The sequence below is a fragment of the Trematomus bernacchii genome, unplaced genomic scaffold (assembly GCF_902827165.1).
Source record: "Trematomus bernacchii unplaced genomic scaffold, fTreBer1.1, whole genome shotgun sequence".
NCBI lineage: Eukaryota > Metazoa > Chordata > Actinopteri > Perciformes > Nototheniidae > Trematomus > Trematomus bernacchii.
Window position 1 is genome coordinate 304,069 of NW_022988098.1, and position 19,532 is coordinate 323,600.

The 19,532-nt window shown below is 42.1% G+C and overlaps 1 protein-coding gene across 1 annotated transcript in view; it reads left to right on the forward strand.

Annotated features, from left to right (window-relative positions):
* Window positions 1–19,532, forward strand: part of celf4 (CUGBP, Elav-like family member 4) — a 78,140-nt gene that overhangs the window by 5,964 nt on the left and 52,644 nt on the right. The window contains exon 2 of the mRNA XM_034121953.1: window positions 15,787–15,869. Within this exon, the coding sequence (XP_033977844.1) occupies window positions 15,787–15,869 (83 nt within the window). The remainder of the gene's footprint in view (window positions 1–15,786; window positions 15,870–19,532) is intronic.

Consider the following 19,532-nt stretch of genomic DNA (forward strand, 5'->3'; position numbering starts at 1 on the left):
TATATCTAGAACATATGCAGCAAGACAAGGGTTTAAAATGTGCTTTACCAAAGCTTTCAATTACAATATCACCATTACATGGCTTTTTATAGAGACTGTGACTCACAGACGATTCTTTAGTTGAATCGAGTGCATGTCCATCATCACATGGTAAAATGGTCCAGTCAGCATAAATCTGTTATTGTGCAGTTAATGTTTCCACGTGGTTAAGTCATGGCTCACTCTGGCCGGCACTGCTGACCTGTGGAGAAACACAACACGGAAGATTTGTGGCCATCGTTACGTTGCAGGTCAGAAAGGACGCTGATCTTAACTATTTTATAGATAGATAGATAGATAGATAGATAGATAGATAGATAGATAGATAGATAGATAGATAGATAGATAGATAGATAGATAGATAGATAGATAGATAGATAGATAGATAGATAGATAGATAGATAGATAGATAGATAGATAGATAGATAGATAGATAGATAGATAGATAGATAGATAGATAGATAGATAGATAGATAGACGGATAGATAGATGGATGGATAGATAGATGGATAGATAGATGGATGGATAGATTGATTGATTGATTGATTGATTGATTGACTCACTCAGTTTAGTCACTTAGAGATCAATATTCTGATCAGCTAAAGTCAAAGTCCAAATCAATACAATCCAAAAGGTGGAAAACATCTCTGAAAAGCCGAAAAGCTTTCTTGAGATTTGGCTCAGCTTAACTCGTTGGCCTATATCCCACAGCTGGGTTAAAATAAAATCTGCCTTACATTTTTCATCAACTGTTGGCACATTTGTTTTCCATAAAAGAGAGGCTAATACAACGTCCCTCTCACTCTTGATTTCCTGTTGCCGTGTTCATTGCCCCAGCAAACCGTTATTCCAGTAAAGATGAAGGAAAAAAACTAACTTTTTTTGACAATGGCTCCTTGGAGAGGAAAATATGTTTCTGTTTTCAAGGATCTTGCATCAGCTAAGCATTATTGTGCTTTGTGTTGAATTTTTCAAAAGTTGACGCTTTAGGCCTCTTCAATCTTTTAGGTACGCTTAATACCACTCCCAAGCCCCCCTGCTTCCAATACCGCCAGCCGGTTCAGGGGATGGGGAATGCAATACTTTTGAAATGTTTGAAAGTCTTACAGTACATGTTGTTGTTTTAGATTTACTGATGCTATACTGATGAATTCATGTTCAATAACATAGCTTACTGTATCTCTATTGATATCTTTTTAGGTTTATATATGTTTTTATTTGGTACATGTTTTAAAAAGGCATTATAGTTAAGGATTAGACAGTTAAATACTAAATAAAAACATCATGGTACTCCTATAACACGATCCTTTGTTGTCCCTATATTTCCCATGTCTGGCTCTCTTATCTGTGCCATAACATTTCTCAGGCTTCATGCACTATATGTAGTTGTTCAACGTAAAAGGCTTAAAGGCCACTTCCTTTGTTCGGTCAAAAGGTTGTGATTCTCTTCTGTTTGTGTACTTAAAGACTTTGTGCCTTTAGGATTACAGCTGCAGGTTCCTTTTATCAAGCTTTGCACAGTGAGGAGGCAGTAGGATGGCGTACTTTATCACATCCGTGCCCAATATCTGTATGTGTACAGTAAATGTAAGGGTTTACACAGGCGCGGATAGGTTTTCTCTGTATAGTTGTTCATCCCCCTCTGTGCATATGTTTTGGATACATATGTGTGGGTGCTAATAATGCAGAGTATAGCACTGCATTTGCCAAACACCAGCCCTAGCCAAAGCAAGACTGCACAGTCACTTTTAATGTTTAATTTGAATATTTAAACTTTACGCTCAAACCCTCAGTGTGAACATGAAAATGGGCCCAGCTGCAGCTCTCTACTGCAGAGCCTGTCTACGAGGAAATAGCAGCATGACACAGCAGCAATGGGAAAAAGAGAAGCAAAGTTTGTCACAGCGAACTGTGGCAGCGCTCCATTAATGCACATCCAGCCAGCACCCATTATTTTTAAATATTCCGCTCCAAATGTCTTTTATTTACTTCAAACTCCATTTCATTTATTAAAATGTTTCTATTTCTCCATTTCGAATATTGTTCTCAAGGTCAAGTTATGTTTTAATATCGCAGAAAAAGCAAATCATTGTTATTACCTTGCAAACAGACATTGTAATAAGCTCGCTTTCTCCCACCAGTGATACTTTCAATTACCTTTTGAGCCCATACACAATTGGCTCATTCACACTAAACAAATCATTCGGCTTTGGAGATTCATGGTTCATAGAAAGTAGAATTGATGTTTATTCTCAACCAAATTGCTAAACATAACTGGAAGTGGCGTATCTGGGTCTGCTCGGATACTCTAAAGCAGGGATTACACGAGCCGTGTACTATTTTGTCCCAGACAGAAAGCACGTCAAAGACTGTTGAGTGTGTGTGGCTTGCCAGGCTCACACATATTTAGCTTCCTCTGTATGCATGCGTTCAATCCCCTATGCTGTGCGATGACTGCCAGGTTTGAGTGTCCCTGATTCGATTCACTTTCTTCCCATCTCCCTTCATGCCTATTTCATGTCCCCCTCAATTAAAAATGCACCACGTTGACTTGTAAAAGGAAGGTGGGAATGGAGGTTAGGGCTTTTCAAAGATCTTTCTCAATTATTCAAGACCAAGTTTGATTCAAAAAAATGGAGGAGGATTAATAAGTCATGGAGAAGTTTTTGAAGGTTTGGGTAGCAAAATGTTCTAATTAAAGGAGCAGAAGCATCCAACCAAAAGAGAAATGTTTGTTGTTGTTGATTAGGCTTGACAAGTTTTGACTGCCAGAGTCAGCATCCTACATTAAAAACGACTTCTTCACTTTAACAGATGCCAGGGGATATCTGAAGTCAGCAATTTAGGTCAGAGAGGCTTTGTTCCTTTGTTATATTTCGGAAATGTATTTAGTTTGCACAGTCCTGAACGACAAAAGGCTCGGAATTTATATTTCAAAATTTGCATTTGTTTTCCAGACACCCACTGGGTCCACATCATTCCATTTCTTCCCCCAAAACTGTGCAAATCAGTGCCTTTTGCTACCAGATATTACCATTCAAATCATATTGGCATCACATTGAGGGAAAGTACATCAAGGCGTTATCCTCTCCTGCTGGTTGGAGAGCAGATAGACCAAAACACATCTCTGCAGGGAGGGAGATGGTGCAAGAGTGCGTAAAACGACAAGGAGCTCAAGACGGAGAGAGCGAGGGAGAGAGGGAAGGAGAATTAAAGAGATGTTGAAACAGGGATGATGTAAGAGAATGCGTGAAAAGAGACGAGGGAGATCCATGGAGGAGAGTTCGGGTGGGGGGGTTGCACACAAAGACAGACAAAGAATATCAAGAGGCAGAGAGATATACAAGAATGAGAGCAGCGATTGTAAAGAGAGGTGCAGACGAAAAATGGAGGCACACAGCGAGATTGTTCAATGACAGGCACAGAGCTGGCAAATAGGAACGGAAGAAAAAGGGACGGGGCTGAGAAGCAAAGACAGACCGAGGGAGAAGTAGAAAAGAGTGAGGAAGTCCCAGAGACAGATGTCGCACTCGCTTGCCTCGGCAGATTGATGGCTTCTGGCCCAGTTCCATGCCAGGCTTTGACCCCTCTGTCCTCTGCTGTAATTTATAGGCTGCGTTTTGCCAGATTTAAGCACTACTCTGTGGCCATCATGGCTCGAGAAAGGAGAATGACCTTCCTGGGATGGGAGCAGAATTAGACCCCTGCAGCTCCAGCCAACCCGGGGGTAAACAAGCAAGTGCCCTCTGTATTAAATGGATATTTGACAACGTGTTAATTGGACAGGGTTTACTGTATGTTTGTCAATCTATCTTTTCAGTGTGTGTAGATCCTGAACTCCCCTTACATATTTCAATATGTTAATGTGACTCTGCAGTAGGAGGAGGTTTTCATTCCGGGTTGTTTGTCTGTTTGTTAACATCATTTAGGAAAAACTACTGGCCCGGTTTTCATAAAACCTGGCAAAGGGCTGCAGGATTAACTTATTTAGAATACACTTTTCATTACCGGTCTGCTCCTTTTGGTGCATTTAAAGTTTACCTTAACTAGAAGGGACAGCCTGGTTTCTCATTGATTGATTAGCTCCTGCCTTCATAAATCAGGTACTCATTTAGCTAAGATTGCTGGCACAAATGAAATGAAAATCACATCACGGGTTTGCACTGTGGTTTCTAGTAAAGCAAATATGGCCCTGTGTGTACCCGGAGTGTGGCCTCTAGTAAACTAACTTGGCTGGCTGGCCGGGGGGCTCAGCTGGGTTTGTGCTTGTTCATTCAGAGCGTTACCTCAATGCACAAATCAGCCCAGGGAACGATCTGGACAGAAAGCCTTCAGCAAATTATTACAGATTTGCAATTTAATGGCTTCTGAGGTCTCTTCCAGCCCCACACAGGTTCCCATTGAGACTGAGCCCATTAGTTTGGTCCTTTAATCACAGAACAGGAGATGGGAATCCTGGCCAAACCTATACATACCCCGCTTCACTTGGTGTGGAATGATTTCATGGGTTTATAGATAGACACAGAGAAGGCTGTGCGTGCGCTCAGGCTCGTGTGTGAGTTTGTTAGCATTGGCTTGTTGATAAGCTTTGCTTTCCCTGGAGAGTGTGTGCGTGTGTGTGATTGTTTGTGTGTGAAAGAGAAAAACGTGTTCCTCCATGGATCATTTATCAATACCACGAGGACTCGCTGGGCAGTAGCAATTAATTTGGCATCGGGTGGACCCGAAGCTAACAAAATTCTAGTTTTCAATGTCATGTTCCAAAAAATATTTTCATTAAAAGTGGTTTCAATTTAAGTAAAACATGAGCATGTTTTACTCTGCCACATTAAAGTTATTACTTTGCCACACTAATTGAATTTAATCATCAAGAGAGAAAAATGGCAAAGTTAGTAATTTAGTGAGTTAGCTCAGCAAAGTTTCTGATTAAAAGCTCTGCTCTTAGGAATCACACTGTGTGTTCATGTGACTCCAGCACCTCAGCAGAGTGACCAATTATAGACTATATTTACAGACCCGTCACTTAAACCTGTAAATAAAAACATTTGCTTATTCTGTGAACATTATCAGTAGTTGAGTTCCAGGTCTGAAGTTCCCATGTTTTAGTCCATTATGGATTTACAATACAACACATTTCATATTTCTACAGGCAAAAAATGTATTTGATAAAATGACATAACTTTTTTTCGATGCTATTTGCAACAGTAATATGGTTGTCACGCTTTTCAAAGTGTCTTTAAACAACTATTTTCCCATAGCTATAGTTGCCCTGATTAATGTGCCATCGATGCAAAAATGTAAAAACTATCACTCCAATCTGCCTTTCAATGTCCCAATTTGTCCAAGAGCAAGCCAAGCTTTCTAAATGAACTGGATAATAGTGACTGCCAAAGGGGATGAATATATATAATTATCTGTGGCTGGAACCCCAACAAAGGGACTTTGAAATCAACTTTGCGTGCCAAAGGCTTCATTAGCCTGCCGACAACAAAATGTCTCCTTAACTGCGAAAATACGCAGGTACCTGCAGAGCCATTATAAGCATGCAGTCGCGCAGCCTCCTGTAGCCCAACCGCTATCTGTTTGGGATTAGAAGCTACTTAATGCGCTAATGTTAATATGCTAATGTGTTAATGTTATGTTGGACGCATTGACACGTTATAAAGGACGGATAACTGTGTTTACTTTGCATATGGAAATCCCTGGATGTCTTTCATGTGTCCTTCCTATAGCGACTAGTGGTCCATGTTAGCTTTGCAAACATCTTAATTGTGTTAAATGGGGGGAAAAGGGGGGAAGATTAAAAGCCATTAATGTGTGTTGCGTGAGGGTGTGCTATTCCCGGGACGGTGCTTTTGTTCGCTTTGGCAAAGCAGCCGAGAGAGTTTCACCTTGAAACTCAATGCACACCAGAAACATTGTCATTGTGTCTACCTAAAACGCTGCTGTCTCTCGCTCGTGCTGCTTCATCCACTGTCAGACTTGCTTTGCTTCGTCTTTGCATTTCTTTGTGTGATCGCCTCTCTCCATCCGCCTTACTCTCTTTGTACGTCTCTCCCATTTTCTCTCATTCTATCTCGCGCTTGCTTTTCCCTTTGTAGCACTGGTTCTCTCCATCACTCCCTCTCTCTCTGTCTGTCTGTCTAAGCGTCAGATAAGCTCACTGGGGGAGACTTTAGAGGACTCTCCATCTGTGTATAAATAGCTCTGGATGAATTATTGAGGGACCTGGGGTTGCTAATAATCCCGCAGGACCCATCTGACAATGACACAGAAGATGGAGGGAAAACAATTACGCAGGCTTTCTCCTTCAGAAGAGTGGGAATGGGTGTGGGGGGGACTCGCCGGCCTCTGGGAGCCTCCTCGCGGGGCCCAACATCTTGGCTAATAAACCCAATTAAGTCTCCGGAATCAATCGGAGCCCCGGGGGCGTCCTCTCTCTTCCTTCCCCGGACGCCGTGCAACAACAGGAAGTGTAATGATTCATGTTCCCCCTCCTGCGTTTGGCTCGTCCTCTCATCTCCATCTTGCAGGTTGGCAAGGCGGACGGGACAGGACAGGATGTCCGCCGAGGCAGGATAATAGGACAGGGAGTGGAAAGGAGAAGAGTGGAGAGGAGAGGTGCACCGAGGAATATTAATGGGAGTGTTTATCCTGTAAGTGTTTTACCGGGGGGACGAGACATGGGACCACTCCCATGACAGAGTTAAAGCACTTTGTCTTCTTAGTGATACATGATTCATCTGTAGACGGCTTTTTGATTAATCGGCTTGGCCCGGTCCTCGTCTGACTGTTGACACAATATGCTCCTATCAACCTATCTATCAATCTTTGTCACCGTGTTTGCCGCTGCCAGTACACATAGCTACAACAAACTCAAGTCAAATGGTATTGTCTCTTTGCATTTTACTCATCAGTCTAATGATTCAGTGTCAGCCGATGCCGACCCTAATGCCAGACAGGAACTTTCCTGCAAAAACCCAATGTGACACTTTAACATTTTAACCTGATATCTCGAAAATTGAAAAAACAAACATACACATTAAAGCACTTCTTGAATCATACTGTATAAGAAGTGAACTGTGACGTCAACCATTGGTTTGTTTGCGGCTATATTTAACCCTCGAGTTTAGCAATTTTGTAAAAAGAAAATGCAACCAGAAGTGACACAAGTGTGAAGCAAAGTACACCTGAAAGCTGGACAAGACATTTTTAGGTAACTAAAATGTTACAATATGCTTTCATTAACTGAAAACATCCCAGGAAAGGGTTCAACTTTGAGACGGAAACACATAGATGAACCAGACCAAACAACTCTGTAACATCAACCTGTCAATCACAAGGTAGACACACTCTATTCTAAATGTAACCATGATTTACAAAATGACCATGATGTTGTATTAAAAAAAGCCTTCAACTTGATTGAGAATATAATCTCATCCGAAAAAGGTTTATCGAGGCAATAAATAATTCAGAAGTAAAATAATTTTCTCATACATTTATATAAAATGGAGATAAACAGGAAACTAGAGGATTAAAGTACACCTACTGACAATGTGTGTTATGTCCAGTCTTGCACACAAAAGTCCAGGCGTGCTTTGTGTGCACTTCTACTCCTGCGCTGGTTTATTGGCATTGGACATGTATCATGAGGTGCGAAACGACCAATGAAACGGTCTGAAAGTACTGCTAATTATATGATACTGGGCTGGTATGTCTTCTAAAGCCCTTGGCGTACATAAGAGCAATCCAAATCACAGAGGAGATAAAGCCAGACGTTCAGCCTTAAAGTGCTGTGTCGTCTGGTTTCAGAGGAGAGAATTAGAATCCCACGATGGGCTCAACACTGTTTCTGAGGGTTTTCCACCCAAGTTCCCAAATGAAAGACTGAACGGTTATTGGGCATGAAAATGCTCAAACAAGTCCATCTGTTATCAGTCGTACGGTGTTATATTCGTCATCCTCAATCAATTTCCCAAAGTGCCCAACCTGGTACATATCGACTTTTGGTTAATCTAAGGAGTCCGTGTTTAATAATTCATAACGTGAAAAGCTAAATTTGGGTCTCCCAAATATTTCCGGACAAAATGGCTGAGGTAGAATAAAAGGGCGTCTGCCTGGATGTTGGGGACAGCTCATAATGTTTGGTGTGTGTGTGTGTGTTTAGCCATAGGAGCTTTTAACAAGTGTGTGTTAGCATTTTCAAATGTGATTCACTCGATGTGAGTGTTGTTAAGGACGTTTTTTGTATTCTGTGGCACGAGAGTTGCAAGTGTCACGTCTGTTTATGTGTGTGGACAAGTGCGTGTGGATAAATGTGTGTGTGTTTTCTGTCCCGACCCTCAAGGGGCCGGTGCGGGGGGTAAGTGAGGGAGTTCGGTGCGTGGTGTGGGGGGACGACACTGTCCTAATGATGCATTTTCTACACCATTGATTCAGTCGCTCTGCTCTCCAGTAAATCCTTCACATGCAACACATTAAAGCTGGCCCTTTTTCCTCCTTCGCCAATCGATTAGCTCAGCTTAGAGACGGCCACTCTGGGAAGCAGGGCGGGAGATGGGACTTGTTATCTTCAGGGACTCTCACACACACACACACACACACACACACACACACACACACACACACACACACACACACACACACACACACACACACACACACACACACACACACACACACACACACACACACACACACACACACACACAAATAACATTTAAAAGTACTAATTGTTTCTCACACCTTTGTGATGTCCTAAAACATGTAAATCTGTCTATGGTTGTAGTATGAAAGTGGATTGAAAGTTGCATGCAAATGCTATTAAAACCTGTAATCTCTGGATTACACATGCATTTTAATACGAAGGTTGCCCACATCCAATTTAATTTGCTTTAGTTTGTTTTCTTTATAGCTTCCTAAAGGTATCTAGTGATGCGTGTAATTATTGAGTTTTCTTGTATTCCAACAATAGTTACCTGCACATTTATTCAGGGTATTCTTTTGCAGTAAAGTTAAACTACAACCCTCACCACCGCAAACTATTTTGCATGATGATTTAACAGTTTTGCAGAAAAGCCCCTGCTTTTATTTGGCACTCACCATTCAACCCTTACTCAGTATTCACTCATGATTTACTATAATAACTTTTTAATTGACGATCTTTATATGCTCATCTCAGAGATGAATGATGTTACTGCTGCAGCCGCTATTTTTCTAAATGACTTTGTACTGCACTGTTAAATTTGGGAAAACTGGTGCAGATGTCCTGTAGTAGCCACTTTGAGTTTCATCTATCATAACGGTTAATAACTTTCTGGTCTCTCTTTTCTTGCTCTCCAGTTCCCTCAGTAGTCATGTTGCTACGTGTTTTTATATTACAGATTCCTCTTGTTCCTCAGCCGAGAGAACTTAGGGAGCTGCACATACTTGCCTAGCTCAGACTGCCATTATACTCCATTATAAATGAATTCACCTCCTCTTTCATAATACTGCCCCTTAGTTCTGCCTCACTCTGCTGAAATAATATCATACTCAAGACAAGCATTCATTAGTCCTCGAAACATCCCCTGAATTTTGAAGGCCTTTTTTTTACAGAATGACAAAAAAAACCTTGATGTGGTCTCTGAACAGTAATTGACATTCCTTTCGTGTTTTTTTTCCCCGCCTGTTCACACAGGAACAGTAGCGTCCTTCTTGCTCATATTGGGGGCTTCAAAGTGCTTTTTTATTTCATCAGGGTTTACTGCAGCCAATTAAAGATTTTAAGATGATACAGGGGAGAAAGTCGTAGTGTTCCTCGAGACCTTCAGGCCGTGTGCCCTAAAATAGCCTCTATCCTCTGTCTCTTTTTTTCCATTGTGAGTAATGATCTTAGAGGCCAGCAAAGGTGAAGGGGATATGAGCGTCTGCTGCTCACTTCATTGGATTACTACCTTGCAGAACCGAAATTGTGAGGGCTTTTTTCTAATTTGATACCAAATTCAGAGGGACATATTTAAGTAAGACAAGTCTCCAGTTCTGATTCATCCAAAACATTTGAATATATATGAGTTAAGGATTATAAGCACACCTTTTCCAAAGACGTGTTCAACATATGGTTCATGATCTGTAGGAGTTATACAAACTCAGAAATCACAATTGAAATGCCTTTTATTCCCAAAGTAGAATTTAAACTTTTTTCCATTTTACAGGGTTTGATTGTAACAATCACAGAGGTCAAATGGTGTGTTTCTGATACAACCGTACGCGGGCAATGGTATCATTCTTGATTCAGCAGCTCTCATAATACGACACTTATTAGTATTCATCATTTGCACTCAGTGGTACTCGTTTTCACCATATGACTCAAAGACTAAGGCTTTATATGCTATTTCTCTGAGCACAAGGAGTCAAGAATTTTCCTCTTTACTCAGACCCATTTAAAGAGTGAATTGAAGAGTGTTATCTAAGCCTTAGCACTCATCGAGTCAGAACGCTCTTGTCTTAAGGTCAATCTTTTAAAAAGAGTAAAAAAAACATTCTTCTGTTTATTGAGCAAAGGCTGTCCTTGGTCAAACCTTTCAGACGGAGATAAGTGCTAACAGAACTGAGGTAGGGGGAGATGTGGAGATTTCTATTGACTGACTAAAATTGGACGGCCTCAAACAAAGTTTCATGCCAAAGTTTTTCGAGGCAGAGTTCCAGGGCTATGCAGCGTGGATTTTCAGCCGTGCCGTGGATAAAGCTTTTAAATGCTATTGACTCTTTTTAGGCTCTCACCAAGATGTTCTGAAATATTTAAATGATCACTGGGAGTTTCTCCCCGTCTGTGGATAAAAGGATAGAGTGAGAGGAGAGAAGTTTTTTATGTCAGCCTCTAAAAATCCCTGAATTAATAGGCACGAGATAATTAGAGAATAATGTGCAATAACATCGTCCCCGAGCTCTCAAGTCTTGGGTGGTTCAGGCACTGCATGCTGGTAAGAAGTAATTCATGTGTCCAGTAACGCTAAAAAGCGCTAATTCAGGAATACATTAGGAGTTTCACTTTTAATGCAATCTTAATTAGTTTCAAAGGAGAATTGTAAGATGGGAGCATCCGCCATCTGGGGCTAGACTCACCACTGAGGTCAGAGAGGTCATGGTCTCTGCTGTTTGGGGGAATTTGTGGTTTTTATTAACCTTACATTTTGTAATTACATATAGAATACAAACAATGAAACTAAATACCAATGCCACCAATATAAATATTAATGTGCTTATGAGCAATATTATCATATCAACAATAGATCACATTACTTCATATGCACAAGGAATAATTGATCACAAAGACTGAACCCCCATATCTATAGTTTTTCTCATTACTACCTAGAATTTGTACTTTTTTAAAACTTTTTTAAAACTTTGCAAAAAAGAACTCACTGTTTACTAACTGTCTATCATCAAACAGCTAGCAGTCAAAGTTAGCGAGTAGCTTGAGCATTTAAATGCTCAATAACCTAAACATGTCCCTCCGTAGTTGGCAGAGATTAAAATATAACTTAATTGATTGCTAAAGTTGCTCTGTATCTGCTGGATGTATACAGTAAATAGTTTGCTTTTACCTCCAAAGGGATAATATGTCTGTGTTGTGTTTACAGCTTGCTTTGCTGCCCCCAAGCGACCAATACGTTTTTTTTTAATTAGCGGAAAAAACCTGTTGCGTCATATTGTCCAAATGTTATTATTTTCAACCTATGCTAAAATATCTGACATACTTCTTCATTGCAATATGGCAGTTATTCATGTGAGTAAAAAAAAACCTGGAATTTTTTTTATTTTCAGTGAAATCACAACGTTGGATTTTAAATATATTGCTCTCAAAAAGTAAACTTAAAAACCAAATATCCTTTCTGTAGATATGAAAATGTACTTTCCCAAAAGTCAACTTGTTGTGAAACTCAGCAAAGACAGCTCATCATGTTTCCCATAGTTACCAAGGTCAAAGCTCCATGTGGTCCAACACAGCTGTCGTTTAAATGAGGCCTGGTGACAGTTGGTGGAGATTTCACCACTGAAGCTGGTGTCTTTTCTTCTTTCCCCACCAGTAAGTATTCATAGTCACCATTCCCTTGCTGCTTTCTTTCATCTCTTCTCCTTTTCTTCTCCATATTCCTCTCTGTCTCTCACTCTCTTCCTGTTTCTCTCTCTCTGTGGGTGTGTGTCCCTTTAGGGTGTCTGCTGCGGTTGAGATAAGAAGCGAGTGTAGGACACAGGGGGATGGTGTTCACAGAGGCTAGGTGATCTTATCTCCTCTCCCTCCCTCCTGCCTCTCTTACCGAGCATCCCTCTTCTTCTTTTTCCTCTCCGCTGTTTTCCTCCCCCGTCCGCTCCCTTGCCCTTCTTTCTCTCTTCCCCCATCTCTCTCCTCTCCTCCCGTCTCACACACACATTCTCTTAGATCCCCTCTGCGCTGCTGTTGATTTGAATTTGAAGTGATGGGAAACTAAATTGGCAGCATTGACAGCAGAAACAAACAGCTTATCTCTCTCTCCTGGGCCAATATGGGTCTTAGTCAGATACCAGAGCCGCTGCCAGCATCTGACTTGTGACAATGATGATAAATTGAACGTTTGTTGACTGTCACTTTTCATGTGTGTGTATGTGAGTGTGTGTGTTTACGTGTGTGATTGCCCCATATACACGTGTGTGTATACACTAAGAGGTGGAGGATAAATAAATAGAAGTACAACACTTAAGCAGAACTTTGAGATACTTTACTTTTCACTTTTAGTTTTTTGTTTTATACTACCTTTTACTTAAACTATACTTTGACGTATTTGCAAACTATGGTTTCTCGGAGTATGGAGTGTGATGCATTGCTATATATTGCCATGGGATCCATAGTAAGATGGTTTATTTAAAATAAAAAATGAAACTGGGTAAAATGAATATGTGTAAAGTTAGTAGAAAACTTGATCCATGAGAAAATAGAGAGATGTGTAACAAATCATTTGTACTGTGACTTGCTTCTCGGGGCCTGTACCAATCAGACCAACCAATCGTTTTTATTTGTTGCATTTCAAAGGCAGTTCATAACCTGTCGTTTTTGCACACCTGAGGGTATACAGCTTAGAGGAAGGGGGCAAATACGGATGATTTGATATTCCACAGCTCTGACCCAACCAAAGCTAACTCTGACCCAACCAAAGCTAACTCTGACCCACCCAAAGCTAACTCTGACCCAACCAAAGCTAACTCTGACCCAACCAAAGCTAACTCTGACCCAACCAAAGCTAACTCTGACCCAACCAAAGCTAACTCTGACCCAACCAAAGCTAACTCTGACCCAACCAAATCTAACTCTGACCCAACCAAATCTAACTCTGACCCAATCAAAGCTAACTCTGACCCAACCAAAGCTAACTCTGACCCAACCAAATCTAACTCTGACCCAACCAAAGCTAACTCTGACCCAACCAAATCTAACTCTGACCCAACCAAAGCTAACTCTGACCCAACCAAAGCTAACTCTGACCCAACCAAAGCTAACTCTGACCCAACCAAAGCTAACTCTGACCCAACCAAATCTAACTCTGACCCAACCAAAGCTAACTCTGACCCAACCAAAGCTAACTCTGACCCAACCAAATCTAACTCTGACCCAACCAAAGCTAACACAAAAGTGTGAAAAACACCAACAAATATATAAAATCATTGTCTCTCTATTTGGCACGGTGGGATTGTTTTCCCTTGTCTCTTGATTGGCGGATCGCAAACCAACTTTAAAGCATGTATACTGCCACCTACTGTTTTGGCATGTAGATGCTGTGCTTTTCAAGTCAGTTAAAACAATTAGGCTTTGTATTGCCAACATATATATCTGTCATAATTTCAATATGGGGATAATAGATTATAATATAAATGTCCCATCAATATATATTGTGCTACATCAGAATCCCTGGATTAACCTTTCCCACAGGAGAGTTAGAATAATCTCAATACAAACTACTTTAACATTAAATGCTGGTAGTGCATTAGGAGTAATCAAATATATTATAACATTGACAGAAATGGTTTTACATTGTGGCATTGTATTGCCAGATCTGAATACTTCCTATAATACTGAATACTGGATACTATGGGTGCCCGCGCTCCAAACATGCGAGATTGTGAGGCGTGTTTCCAGTGGGACGGCGCCGACATGTAGCGTTAACACGACAGGCCCGGAGAGGACGAGGAGGAAGCCGAGCTGTCAGCGGCCAGCTCCCACTCCGCCTAATGAGAGAGAGGCCCGTTAATTAAAAACACCAACAGGCGGAGCTCCCCAGTGTCCCGGCATCAGGACGACCCGGGGTTAAAGACGCGGAGCCAAGAGGATGGGAGCCATGCTGCGTCTACATACACTGCGTGGTGCTGCCCTCAACAATAAATAGCCCCCAGTATGCAAAAAGAACAAAGCGACACACAACCGGGAAGAGCTATAAGAGGAAGGGGCTTTCTTTAAACTGCACTGCGTTTGTGTTTCTTTGGGGGGGTGGAGGGTTTCTGTGATAATCATCTGCTCAGCCCTTGATGTTCCCAGTTTGTTGTATGGCAGCAGGGAACAGTTTGTCAACGTCTGCATGATGACTTCTGTGATCCACCAAATGGAAAATGAAAGAAAGTTGACCCAAAAGCCATTGCGTCAATATGTTTTTTGTTCAGCTGTAATATTTATGCCGACCTCGTTGTTCACTTAAAGCACCCTTCAAATGCTCCATATGTCTGCATATAAAATCACTGTGGAGGATTTTTTTTCTTTCACTAAATTTAACTTAATTCAATTTAAATGATTTTTTGGCTACGAACAGCTGCATGCACAGCGAATATTTGCCTCAAATTGAATTGTGCAATTGTCTTCGTAAGTGTTTTATTAAACTGTCAAACACATGAATCATTAGCCTTGATCTGCAGATTGACAGTTTGTCAGCTCTCCGACAGTGGTGCGCGCCTGGCTGTCAACAGGGGGTGGCGAGGGAACGGCTTACACGTTCCCCACGGTTTCTTCTTCTTCTTCCTTGCCTCCTGCGTCTCCATCTTCCTTCCACCCCCACATGTCAGCCCAGGTGCTAACAAAACCGAGGATTGTGGGTAGTCTTGGAACATATGGAGCAGAGAGATGGAGAAATGAAGGGTGGATGGGGAGTAGAGGGGGGTGAGAGAGAGAAGCTGTCAGGGAAATGTCTATCCCTGTCACAGCAGCCAGAAGAGTGCGATGGACAAATAGATAACTGCTATTTCAGACTGCCAGGGAAGAAGCTCAGTTTGATTTGATGTGTTTTGTGGGCAGAATGGCGCTCATGCAACAGAATCGTCGCATCTCCGAAGCCGCACATTTTTTTTTTGTCTCACTTTAATGTCTTTTTTTTGTTTTTGTTGAATGGGCATGGATTGTGTTTCTGTACAGAGGATGGTTCTGTTTGTTCAGCCGCTAAAAATACAGTACACTGTGCACAAACATGCGCAGGACACACACAAACTCAAGCGAATTCCCAGTGCGGCCATGTAGACAGAGTTTCAGTGCAATGGCTGCAGGCGTGTGTGTGTGACTGTGTGTATGACTGTGTGTGTGTGTGTGACTGTGTGTGTGTGTGTGTGCGTGCGTGCGTGCGTGCGTGCGTGCGTGCGTGCGTGCGTTGTTTTTGGCTATTCGCTGATGATTGGTGCAGCCCCCTCCCCTGTCTACCTCTCCTTCTCTGTCCCCACTTCACATAACATAATCATCTCTCTCTTGCTGTATTTCAGGCTGTGCCTTCCTCACCTACTGTGCCAGAGAGTCGGCCCTGAAAGCCCAGAATGCATTGCACGAGCAGAAGACCCTGCCAGGGGTAAGTCACACACACAAAGAACGCCATGTCGACCCAGAAGCAAAATCTAAAAAAAACGAAACACATCTTAAATTCCCTCCCGCACACACAAACACAGATGCTCATTTTTAACATATAATGCTGTATATTCATTTGGAATCAAAGGGGACTGACTGTCTTCGCCATGCTTGTCATGTTCTGTTTATCACTGGCTGTGCACCAGACATGAGCACAGCCCTCCTTTCTCTTAAATATCTGTCCTCTCCCTCAGCCGCTACCCCCCCCCCCCCCTTCCTTTCCCTGCCTCCCGCTCTCTTCACTTTGACAGTCACACACACAAACCCATAGGGAGAAACCACACACAGCATCGCATCATAGGCATACTATTTATAGTCCTTCCTCCAGTTTGTATAAATGAGTGTGTGCCTCTCCGTGTGTGCGTGCGCATGCATCCGCGTGTGTGGGCAAGTGTGTGAGAGATGGATGGAGATGGATGAGAAGCGGGTGAGCGGGTGGATGTAGGCTATTTTGTGCATTTATGTGCACGCTCGGCAACATGAGTGTGAATCATGGATGTAGCCTACATCACGACAGCATATCTTCACAACAGATGTTCACATGCTGTGGAAGTTACCACTCACATGTACAATGCAGCGGGAACCAACGCATGTGTCGTTTTGCTGCCCAAATCATATCAATGTGTGCTAGTATGAGGGATTTTTGCCATTGTTGTAAAAATGAAATAGATATCTAATTGTTAATGTGTGTGTATGAGTCTCTGTATGTGTGGATGAGGGATTATATGCATTGCGAGCATTTTCTTTCGTACAAACATGATCTAATGATTACATATTTGTGAGCGTGTGCATGCGTGTGTCTAATACATTTCATTTAGTATATGCATGCACCTGAATGCATTTGCATCCACATTCCTGTGTGTGTGCGCGCTCGTTGGCGTGCACGCCCGCCTGCGCACGTGTGCGTATATGTGCGTCTTAGGAAGTTTTGATGCGTCTCTGTCAGGCCTGGCTCGGTTTGCTCTGTTCGTTTTTTAATGACGCCTCCAGGGAAGCTGACAGTCGCCGTGTTGAGCGCACAGCCTTTGATGTGAGTGATTATGACATCACAGACGTGCAGCCGAGAAGAGCGGAGGAGTGGGGATCCGTGCTCTCAGTTTTTTTTTTTTCACTTCCCAGAGGCATATTATTCAGAAAGAAAGAGGGAGGGAGAGACAGAGGCACGCAGAGTGAGAGGAGGAGAGATTAAATATTTGGCCAAAACCAGAATGCGATTTTGTGTTCACTCAAAATGTGCTGCCGATTGATGTTTTTGCCTTTGTTGCTATTGTTTGACACAGACATAGAGATATGGGCAGAAAAACAATCTTCTTTTAAGCATTCAGTCTTTACATCTTTAAGGCAAAGAGACTGCTTTCGCTTCACACACTACATAGAAATGCATCAACAACGTTCAATCAGTCACTTGCGATCAACATTGCTTTAGAAGGAAATGCTAATTGACTTTGCCTTTGCCAGGGGAGGACGGTCTCAGGTTTGCATTTGATCGATGCTGAGCGTTAAGTAAACAAAGGTAATGCCACAGGACAGACCTAGATGCTCAACAAACCCTGAAGCAGAGCATTCGGAGGCAGACCAGGAGACTGTCTTTTGTTGCTGGTGGAAGTAAAGCCAGCGAAACAGAATAGATGAGTTCATTAGGACTTGGCCCTGGGAAAGGCAGTGGGACGTTTTATACTGTAGCAGACGACTACACCCCCTTTCCTCCATTTCTCTGGGTTTTTCAACTACCTTCTCTCCCTCCTTCCATCCTCTATCAACCCCCCACTCACAGGCCAACACAACCAAACCCTGCAAATGAAATCCCCTTTTCCCCTTAAAGCCTCTTTCCCCTTCACTTCTAGTCCTGACGTGCTTTTCATCGTCGAAGTTGCTCCCCAACCCTTACATTTAAAAAGTTTTCTGCCGTCTTTCTTCTTTCGCTGCCAGGTGAGCCGAGAGAAGAGGGGATTTGGCTTCCTAGAGGAAATGCCCTGTAAGCATGGCTGTAGGCTGTTGGTGTAGCTCAGACAAAGTACTAAGAGCTGGTGTGTGTGCGTGTTTAGGTATATGTGTGTGTGTGTGTGTGTGTGAGTAGGTGCAGCGTCAGGAGAGACTTTGGGTAAACAAGCGACAAGCAAAAAATATTGACGTTAAACTGACACTGACATTGAACTATTCGTGAAAGCGGAATAATTGTTTTCACAGCCCTCATTCCATTATAGTGCTACAAACTACAGGTACACAGGATTATGCTGATGGAGAAGAAGTTTCCGCTAACGTAATTAAATCAACTCCACTGACACAGAAAACACTGCATTGTTTGAGGACATTGGGGAGGTACGATTAAATTATAAAAAACACAGCTAATTCCCTAGAACCATGGATTGATTGTTGTAAAAGACCACCCAAGCACAAGTCAAGAAGCCCAGGGGAGCAGGGAGCCACAAAGCCAGCGCATATATATATGATATACTATCCAAAAGTTAAAAAAGAGTTCAGTAAAAAAGGTATGGATGCCCCAAACACAACACTTTTGAGTCATTTAATGGTGAATATCAAATTTTTTAAATTATATTTGTGTTTATTTCTCCAGCATAATAAAGCTAAAATTGTGAGCCTTCATTGAAATGATAAAAAATAAAATGACCTCTACCTCGGGTTTACTTTGATGTAACTGTAATATTTAAAATATTAAGTAAAACCTTTTTATAACTCCAGCATGAAAAACATGGAGCTACAGTGTCAACCAAATGCAGTATCTTAGAGTTATTGTAAACCTATGAAGCCATAACATATAAATCATTTATCTATTCCTTGAAATACACACAATTGTGAAAAACACAGCCAATATAGAGACAGTTCTGACCTGTTTAAAGTTTGGTAGTTGGAGTTGAACTGCGCAGCTATTGAGCAAATAAATGGAGAAGAGAGTTGGAGAGAGTTGCGTGGGTCAGGCCTAAAATGGGGCGCGTCCCAAACGCCCGGCTCTGGCTGACATATTTGTGATCCCGCGCTCCAGTTTCAGACTCGTACTTCAGCAAGAGCCATTAAAAAAGCCACTATTGATTCTGGCAAAAGTCCTCTCGAGTGGGAGGGTGTGTTTCTGTGCGCGCACGTGTGTGTGATTGTGTGCGTATGTGTGGGTCACAGGGTGGAGTTGCAGAGCTCCAGCTAGTGCAATGTGTGTAGAAACCACATGATACAAATACCCACCAGCAAATCCCCCCTTACACATTAATACTCTCACACGCATGAAAAGAAAAAAGAAAAGGAAAACAGATCTGGCATCCCCTCAAACACACTGTGAGATTTACAGTAGGTAGTGCCTCAGCATATGCCCCCACACGGTGCAAAAAAAGAGCATGCCCTCCTGGTTTATAGCAACGTGTTCAAACTTAAAATAATGCATAGAAGTACACACAAGCATCCACAGGTACAAAACACACCGCTGATACTCACAACACATGCACCCACACTCCAAACCCCTCTCTTGTAACAGCGATACAACACTCCTCGTAAACACATCCATTCAACAACATGATACTCCGATACTCACTGAAAGAAAGGGAGAGAGAGGGGAGAGAAATAGGGAGAAAGTGAAAGAGGGAACAGGAGAGGGAGAGAG